This window comes from Erinaceus europaeus, chromosome 3 (assembly GCF_950295315.1).
Source record: "Erinaceus europaeus chromosome 3, mEriEur2.1, whole genome shotgun sequence".
Lineage (NCBI taxonomy): Eukaryota > Metazoa > Chordata > Mammalia > Eulipotyphla > Erinaceidae > Erinaceus > Erinaceus europaeus.
The window spans coordinates 861,276-870,499 of NC_080164.1; the positions used below are offsets into that span (position 1 = coordinate 861,276).

At 64.2% G+C, this 9,224-nt stretch overlaps 1 protein-coding gene across 1 annotated transcript in view; it reads left to right on the top strand.

Moving 5' to 3' along the window:
• LPIN1 (lipin 1) overlaps window positions 1–9,224 on the top strand; it is a 253,692-nt gene that overhangs the window by 221,308 nt on the left and 23,160 nt on the right. Inside the window, exons 9-13 of the mRNA XM_060187994.1 lie at window positions 674–911; window positions 2,631–2,724; window positions 3,821–4,011; window positions 7,379–7,472; window positions 8,330–8,368. Of these exons, the coding sequence (XP_060043977.1) occupies window positions 674–911; window positions 2,631–2,724; window positions 3,821–4,011; window positions 7,379–7,472; window positions 8,330–8,368 (656 nt within the window). The remainder of the gene's footprint in view (window positions 1–673; window positions 912–2,630; window positions 2,725–3,820; window positions 4,012–7,378; window positions 7,473–8,329; window positions 8,369–9,224) is intronic.

Consider the following 9,224-nt stretch of genomic DNA (forward strand, 5'->3'; position numbering starts at 1 on the left):
TGGTGGCCGTGGACGCTCAGCCAGGAGAGGCTCAGCGGAGCAGCGGCCGGGGAACGGGTCAGGGTGGACGTGTCCCTGGGCCTCGGCCCCGGCCTGGGAGCAGGGCTGAGCCCGGGACCCCCCTCCCCCAGAGCCCCAGGCTCTGGGCCTGTGCCCACATCCTAGTCTCTGCCCACGGAGCCCCCGCTGGAACTCCTGCCTCCCGCTGGACGGATGGACGGGTGGGCGCACGGACGGCCAGACCGGCTCACAGCCACTCCCAGCCTCATTCCCTCGCTTTCAAACAACTTTTCCCCCCTTTTCATTTTACTTATTTGTTTTGGCTAGAGACAGAGAGGGAGAGACCGAGACTCCCGCAGCTCTGCTCTGCTGCTCATGCAGCTTCCCCGGTGGGCGGGACTCGAACCCTGGCCTTGCCTGTGGTGATGTGTGCTCTCCCACTCCCGGCCCCTGTCTTTGGTGTTTGCACCTTTGGGCATGTGTGGACGTAGCTCCTGGGCCTTCAGGGTCTTGCTGAAGGTGGGGGCGGGGGAACAGGGTCCTGCGGGTGGTGACTGGGCCTGACCTCTCTCTCCCTCTCCCTCTTTCCCTCTCCCCCTCCCCTCCCTCTCCTCCTTCCCTGTCTCCCTCCCCGCTTCCCTCCCCTCCTCCTTCCTTCCCTCCCTCCCTCCAGCCATCTCCACACAAGCTGAAGGACTCCAGCCCACTGAGCGGCCGGAAGACTAGGGAGCAGACCCACTTTGAGGCGTTCCACAGCGAGTCCTCAGACACGCTCAGCGACCCGGTGCCCCCAGACTCGCAGAGCCTGAGCGACGAGGACCTGGAGGCCCTGGGAGCCGCAGCCCCCGCCCCGCGCCCGGACCCCCGGCCCCTGGCCGCCTGCAAGATGGACTCCCCGGTTAGGAAGAAAGGTGTGTGATGGGGTTCAGAACCAAAGGCGGCACTGGGGAGGGCGACGGGACCCCCGGCTGTGGGTCGGGCATCAGGGAAGGAGCCCCTCCCCGCATGCACAGGCTGGGGGTCAGGCGTCAGGGAAGGAGGGAAGGAGCCCCTCCCCGCATGCATAGGCTCCCAGGGTTCACAGCTGACTGGGACTCTGGCAGGAGCTCCAGGACTCTGCCGCCATGCCATGCCGGGCCCAGGCCAGAACCAGCTCCACCATGAGGCCCTTGGTGCTGTGGGCACTCCCTCTCCCTCCCTGGCTACTCAGCCTCCCTCTCTCTCCCCTGCACCCCACGCTCGCTCTCCCCTCCACCCCCTCTCTTCCCCTTCACCCCCACTCTCTTTTGCTCTCCCTCCCTTTCTCTTCACCTCCTTCCCCCTTTATCTCTGCCTCTGCCTCCCTCCCTTTCTCTCTCTCCCTCACCCTCTTCCCCCCTCTGCCTCCCTTTTTCTCCTCCTCAGCCCCTCTCCCTCTCTCTCCTTCTCTTTCTGGCTCTCTCCCTTTCTCTCTCTCCCTCACCCCCTCTCTCCCTCTGTGCCCCCTTTCTCTCCCTCACCCCGGCCCTCTCCTCAGCCCCTCTCTCCTGCTCTCTCTCTCTCTCCCTCTTTTCTCTCTCCCTCCCCCACTTTCAGCCTCTGTCCTGCTTTTTCTCTCAGGACAGTGGAGCAGACAGCCCGAGTGGTGCGGCCTCCATCCTGCCGCCTCTGTTCAGCGGGGCCTCACCAGGACACGTGTCCTGTCCCCGTGAGGTCACGGTGACATCGTGGCCCCCTGTTTCTCTCTCTTTGGAATAATGAATAGATATGGACCTTTTTTGCAAACGCTAGAAGAAGAATGGACCCTTTTGTAAACCAGGGCATCACTCTGGCTGTTGGTGGTGCTGGGGGTTGAACTCGGGGCTTCAGAGCCCAGGCAGGAGAGGCTCGGGCAGAGCCTGTGCTGGAATGCCGAGGGTGCGTGGTGGGTGCACCCAGTGGCTGGCGTCTGCCGGCCCGGCGGCCTGTGGGGCTCTGATGCTGCTGGAGGGCCCTGTGCTGGCAGAGCCCCTCCTGAGGGCCACGGAGGCCACAGCCTGTCGGAGCTGCAGCCGCGGGCCCCTGGGAGCCCTGCCCTGTTGCGCTGGCCTGCAGGCGCTCGGGAATGCCTTCTCCACTAGGTAGCGGTCGCAGTGGACACTGTCAGAGTGCTGAGCGCTCAGTACCCCCAAGTTCTTCATGGATGGGGAAGTCACGTGACTGGTGCCGGGCCTCAGTCAGGCCCACTTCCAGCCTCTGCAGTGACACTTTAAAGACATTTAAAGAAGTTGCAATTCATAGTGAGGTCCACATGTGCTCTGTGCTCTGCTCCCTCTGACTCCTGAGCTGTGGGTGCTGGGGGCAGAGTGCTGCCCTGAGCTGTGGGTGCTGGGGCAGAGGCACCCTGGGCTGTGGGTGCTGGGGGCAGAGTGCTGCCCTGAGCTGTGGGTGCTATGGGCAGAGTCACCCTGAGCTGTGGGTGCTGGGGGCAGAGTGCTGCCCTGAGCTGTGGGTGCTGGGGGCAGAGTCACCCTGAGCTGTGGGTGCTGGGGGCAGAGTGCTGCCCTGAGCTGTGGGTGCTGGGGGCAGAGTCACCCTGAGCTGTGGGTGCTGGGGGCAGAGTCACCCTGAGCCCTGGCCCCGCCTCTTGAGCCAGCCCCTCGCTCTTGCAGACAAGCGCAGCAGACACCTGGGTGCTGATGGGGTCTACCTGGACGAGCTCACGGACATGGACCCTGAGATGGCCGCCCTGTACTTCCCCAAGAAGTGAGCACCTACCTCCTGCGCCCCACCCGGCCCCCCACCTCTGTTCTCACAGGCCACACACAGTGGGAGCAGGGCTGAGCTACAGAGCCCGGGGAGGGCGGGACTTCTGGGCCCCTGGTTACCATCTCTCTGAGCTGTCTCCCCATATCCCTGGGGCTGTCTCCCCATCCACCTGGGTGCTGTCCCCCTGGGTGCTGTCCCCCTGGGGCCATCTCCCCATCCCCCTGGGGCTGTCTCTCTGGGGCTGTCTCCCTGGGGCTGCCTCCCCATCCCCCTGGGACTGTCTCTCTGGGGCTGTCTCCCTGGGGCTGTCTCTCTGGGGCTGTCTCCCCATCCCCCTGGGGCTGTCTCTCTGGGGCTGTCTCCCTGGGGCTGTCTCTCTGGGGCTGTCTCCCTGGGGCTGTCTCCCCATCCCCCTGGGGCTGTCTCTCTGGGGCTGTCTCCCTGGGGCTGTCTCTCTGGGGCTGTCTCCCTGGGGCTGTCTCCCCATCCCCCTGGGGCTGTCTCTCTGGGGCTGTTTCTCTGGGGCTGTCTCCATGGGGCTGTCTCCCCATCCCCCCTGGGCCCGCCTGCCCTCCCACCCTCTGAGCTGTGTGGGGTGCTGGGTGCAGAGCCTTAGCTAGCCAGCAGGGTCCTGGGATCAGACAGGTCTCAGGGTGGAGGGACAGTCTGCACAGGCAGCCCCACAGGCTAGTGGGTGGCTGCTATAAGTGGCCCCGTGGCCTCCTGGGAAAGCCGGCTGCCATTTCTCAGGGAGGGTGAGGGACAAGGAGGGGGGACCCAGGCCTCTGAGAACCTACTTCCTCTTTCAGCAGCGGCCGATCCTTGGTGGAGAGCGTGTCCTGAGGGGCTGCGTGGTGGTGCACGAGGCCCCGGGTTCAAGCCCCCAGTCCCCACCTGCAGGGAGGGAGCTTCACGAGCAGTGAAGCAGGGCTGCAGGGGTCTCTGCGTCTCTCCCCTTCTCAGGTTCCCTTTGTCCTGTCAAACAAATGCAATTAAAGCAAAAGAGAGTGTGTCCTAGAGGGCCCCGGAGGACAGGGCCTTGCTAGGCCCCCTGTGCCAGGCACATTCTCACAACCACCCTCTCCCCTCCCAGCGAGGACCCTTGCGGTCTCCCCAAGCCTGCCAGCGACAGTGGGGCCCAGTCAGCCAGACACTCTCCCCAGTCGCTGGGCAGTTCCGGCGTGGACAGCGGTGTGGAGAGCACTTCGGACAGCCTGCGAGACCTGCCCTCCATCGCCATCTCCCTCTGCGGGGGCCTGAGTGACCTCAGGGAGGTCAGCAAAGGTGGGTGAAGCTGTGCCCAGGGGTCAGCAAGGTGGGTGAAGCTGTGCCCAGGGGGTCAGCAAGGTGGGGCAGCTGTGTGCAGGGGGTCAGCAAAGGTGGGGCAGCTGTGCCCAGGGGGTCAGCAAGGTGGGGCAGCTGTGTCCAGGGGGTCAGCAAGGTGGGGGCAGCTGTGCCCAGGGGGTCAGCAAGGTGGGGCAGCTGTGTCCAGGGGGTCAGCAAGGTGGGGGCAGCTGTGCCCAGGGGGTCAGCAAAGGTGGGGCAGCTGTGCCCAGGGGGTCAGCAAGGTGGGGGCAGCTGTGCCCAGGGGGTCAGCAAGTTGTGGGCAGCTGTGCTGAGGGGTCGGCAAGGTGGGGTAGCTGTGCCCAGGGGGTCAGCAAAGGTGGGGCAGCTGTGCCCAGGGGGTCAGCAATGTGGGGGTAGCTGTGCCCAGGGGGTCAGCATGGTGGGGGCAGCTGTGCCCAGGGGGTCAGCAAGGTGGGGGCAGCTGTGCCCAGGGGGTCAGCAAGGTGGGGGCAGCTGTGCCCAGGGGGTCAGCAATGTGGGGGCAGCTGTGCCCAGGGGGTCAGCAAGGTGGGGGCAGCTGTGCCCAGGGGGTCAGCAAGGTGGGGGCAGCTGTGCCCAGGGGGTCAGCAAAGGTGGGGCAGCTGTGCCCAGGGGGTCAGCAATGTGGGGGTAGCTGTGCCCAGGGGGTCAGCATGGTGGGGGCAGCTGTGCCCAGGGGGTCAGCAAGGTGGGGGCAGCTGTGCCCAGGGGGTCAGCAAGGTGGGGGCAGCTGTGCCCAGGGGGTCAGCAAGGTGGGGGCAGCTGTGCCCAGGGGGTCAGCAAGGTGGGGGCAGCTGTGCCCAGGGGGTCAGCAAGGTGGGGGCAGCTGTGTCCAGGGGGTCAGCAATGTGGGGGCAGCTGTGCCCAGGGGGTCAGCATGGTGGGGCAGCTGTGCCCAGGGGGTCAGCAAGGTGGGGGCAGCTGTGCCCAGGGGGTCAGCAAGGTGGGGGCAGCTGTGCCCAGGGGGTCAGCAAGGTGGGGGCAGCTGTGCCCAGGGGGTCAGCAAGGTGGGGGCAGCTGTGCCCAGGGGGTCAGCAAGGTGGGGCAGCTGTGCCCAGGGGGTCAGCAAGGTGGGGGCAGCTGTGCCCAGGGGGTCAGCAATGTGGGGGCAGCTGTGTCCAGGGGGTCAGCAAGGTGGGGGCAGCTGTGCCCAGGGGGTCAGCAAGGTGGGGGCAGCTGTGTCCAGGGGGTCAGCATGGTGGGGCAGCTTTGCCCAGGGGGTCAGCAAGGTGGGGGCAGCTGTGCCCAGGGGGTCAGCAAGGTGGGGGCAGCTGTGCCCAGGGGGTCAGCAAGGTGGGGGCAGCTGTGCCCAGGGGGTCAGCAAGGTGGGGGCAGCTGTGCCCAGGGGGTCAGCAAGGTGGGGGCAGCTGTGCCCAGGGGGTCAGCAAGGTGGGGGCAGCTGTGCCCAGGGGGTCAGCAAGGTGGGGGCAGCTGTGTCCAGGGGGTCAGCAAGGTGGGGGCAGCTGTGCCCAGGGGGTCAGCAAGGTGGGGGCAGCTGTGCCCAGGGGGTCAGCAAGGTGGGGGCAGCTGTGCCCAGGGGGTCAGCAAGGTGGGGGCAGCTGTGCCCAGGGGGTCAGCAAGGTGGGGCAGCTGTGCCCAGGGGGTCAGCAAGGTGGGGGCAGCTGTGCCCAGGGGGTCAGCAATGTGGGGGCAGCTGTGCCCAGGGGGTCAGCAAGGTGGGGGCAGCTGTGCCCAGGGGGTCAGCAAGGTGGGGGCAGCTGTGCCCAGGGGGTCAGCAAGGTGGGGGCAGCTGTGCCCAGGGGGTCAGCAAGGTGGGGGCAGCTGTGCCCAGGGGGTCAGCAAGGTGGGGCAGCTGTGCCCAGGGGGTCAGCAAGGTGGGGGCAGCTGTGCCCAGGGGGTCAGCAATGTGGGGGCAGCTGTGCCCAGGGGGTCAGCAATGTGGGGGCAGCTGTGCCCAGGGGGTCAGCAAGGTGGGGGCAGCTGTGCCCGGGGGTCAGCAAGGTGGGGCAGGGGCTGCAGGTCTGTCCCAGGGTGTCTTCTGCTGGCCACCGGCAGGAGTGCCGGCTGGGCCGTCAGGTGGACCCTGGTTCCCTGCCGAGGAGCTTGTGACCTTGGTGCCCAGACTCCACAGGCTCAGGGAGGCTCACGGGTCTTCCCCCGGCTGCAGGGACAGCGGGACTGTGTGTGTGTGTGTGTGTGTGTGTGGGGGGGGTGGTGTTGGTACTCAGTGCGTTTGCCGTGTGGGGCGCATCTCCTTGCCCCTGCCAGCCCTGCAGGGACCCAACATGCAGGGTGCCAGTGATGCTCGGTGCAGGGAGACGGCTCAGTGGTCAGTGCCGCAGCCGTTGCCGCCCGAGGCCGGGGCCCCAGCACACTCATGGACCCGCAGACAGCGCAGCAGCGGTGCGGGTGGTCAGTGCAGAGAGCCCGGGGTCCCTGGGCCTGGGGGGCAGCACAACACGTCCACGGCACCTCCCCAGGCTTGCGTCCTTGCGTCTGGACGCAGCGCAGTGACTCGGGTGACACGGCCAGTGCCCCTCCTCCCCCCCCCGACCCGTCATGCAGTTGTACCTTATGGCCGGCGGCCGTGTCCTGGCTGGGGTTGGGGTCGTGGCTTCCTGCCCTACCACCCCTGTCCCCCTGGCCTCGATGTTCAGGGGACACTGCACTGTGCACTCACACCTGCACCAGAGCCCAGCTGCCCACTGGGCAGGGGAGGGGGCTGCCCTGCCCCTCTACAGACTAGGAGGCTGAGGCCCGGGGGTCACTCCTGCCTGGGCTGACAGTGATATTTGTGGGGATGTGGAGGCCCAGGGGGTCACTCCCTTGCCGGGATGACAATGAGGCCCGGGGGTCACTCCCTTGCCAGGTGACACAGGCTTGTGGGGACGCGGAGGCCCAGGGGGTCACTCCCTTGCCAGGTGACAGTGATGCCCAGGGGTCACTCCCTTGCCGGGCTGACAGTGAGGCCCAGGGGTCACTCCCTTGTTGGGCTGACAGTGAGGCCCAGGGGTCACTCCCTTGCCGGGCTGACAGTGAGGCCCAGGGGTCACTCCCTTGCCGGGCTGACAGTGAGGCTCAGGGGGTCACTCCCTTGCCGGGCTGACAGTGAGGCCCAGGGGTCACTCCCTTGCCGAGTGACACTAAGGCCTGGAGCACGTGGAGACCCGAGGGTCACTCCCTGGCCCGGGCTGATGGTCCCCATGACGACAGCCATGCCACCTGAGTCCTCCCTGGCCCACTCTGAGCCCGTCTGGTCAGGGCACCCCAGGCTGCCCCCTCCCCCATCCTCAGCCAGGCCCCCGTGAAGGGCGGTGGCAGCCGGCCCGTGCGCTCTCCATAAGGCTTTCCTCTTTTGCCCCAGACGCGTTCCTGGAGCAGGCCGTGTCCTACCAGCAGTTCGTGGACAACCCCGCCCTCATTGATGACCCTAACCTGGTGGTGAAGGTCGGGAACAAGTGAGTCTCCATGGGCGGCCCGGCCCTGCCCGCCAGGCGCTCTGAGTCCCGGCGCAGCAGCGAGGCGGGGACACGGGCTCAGATACATGCAGCGGGAGGTCCCGGTTCTGCCCACACCCAGCGGGAGTGGGTGACCCGAACATGAACGGGGGTGGGGGTGGGGGGCTCTGAACCCACCTCACGGGCCTGAGGGAGACGACGGGAGGAGGGACGTTGGGAAGTAGCGTGGCTGTTGGTGTGTCTTGGGAAGGAAAAGGGCAGGACCATAGGAAAAATGGGCAGACAGACAGATAGAAAGATAAATAGAGAGATAGATAATAGATAGATGATATAGCTGATAGATATAAATGAAAGACAGACGTAGATGACAGAGAAATGATAGACACCGGTGATAGACACAGATGATAGATGACAGACAGACAGATGACATGACCGACAGGCAGGCAGACTGTCATGGAGTGACAGCCAGTCCGTGTCTCTGCCCGTGGGAGAGCCACTGCAGGACTGGCGGAGGGTGGGGACAGGCTCTGGTGGTGGCAGTGGGTAGAGCCAGACCCTGTGGCCTCGCCACTTGGCGTCATGAGAGCGAGGAAAGACATGGCTGTGACCCCCTTCACCTTCAGGATCGTCAGTGTGGCCCTTTTGTGTTCTTATTAGTGACTGAGCGGTCTGTAAGACCGCCAGCTTCCAGGCACATGCTTCACGCCTGGGACCAGGTTAAGGTACCCCCTCAGGCGCTCACAGTCACAGCGCACAAGGACCCGGGTTCGAGCCTGCAGGGAGAAGCTCACGACTGGTGCAGCAGGGCTGCGGGCGTCTGTCTCTCCCTCTCACTTCATCTCTGTCTTATCAAAAAGAAAAAAAGGAGCAAACTGTCTGCTGGAAGCGGTGGACTGACTGTGCGCTGCAGCCCTGAGCTGCTGTGATGGCCCTGCTGGAGATGACCAGATAAAGGACATCCACACTGTGTGAGAGAGTGAGTGTGAGTGAATGAGAGTGAGTGTGACTGTGAGTGTGTGTGTGAGTGAGTGAGTGTGTGAGTGTGAGTGAATGAGAGTGAGAGTGTGACTATGTGTGTGTGAGTGAATGAATGAGAGTGAGAGTGTGACTGTGAGGGTGTGTGAGTGTGTGAGTGAGAGTGAGTGTGACTGTGAGTGTGTGTGAGTGAGTGAATGAGAGTGAGAGTGTGACTGAGTGTGTTTGAGAGTGAGTGTGAGTGAATTTAAGTGAGAGTGTGACTGTGTGAGTGTGAGTGAATGAGAGTGTGACTGTGTGTGTAACTGTGAGTGTGTGTTTGTGTGTGTGTGTTTGAGTGAGTGTGTGTTTATGTGTTTGTGTGTGTGTATGAATGAGAGTGAGTGTGTGTGAGGTTGAGTGTGAGTTTGTGAGTGAGTGAGTGAGTGTATGTGTGTGAGTTTGTGTGAGTTAGAGTGCTTGTGTGAGTGTGTGACTGAGTTTGAGTGTGTGTGTGTGTCTGAGTGTGTGTGAGTGTGTGTGTGTGTTTGAGTGAGTGTGAGTGTGTGTGAGTGTGAGAGTGTGAGTGTGTGTGTGAGAGTGTGAGTGTGTGTGTGTTTGAGTGAGTGTGTGAGTGTGTGTGAGTGTATGTGAGTGTGAGAGTGTGTGTGAGTGTGTGTCTGAGTGTGTGTGTGTGTATGAGTGAGTGAGTGTGTGTGTGAGTATGTTTGAATGAGTGTGAGTGAGTGAGTGAGTGTGTGTCTAGTGTCTCTGCCAAGCCCGCTCCCCTGTGCTGTT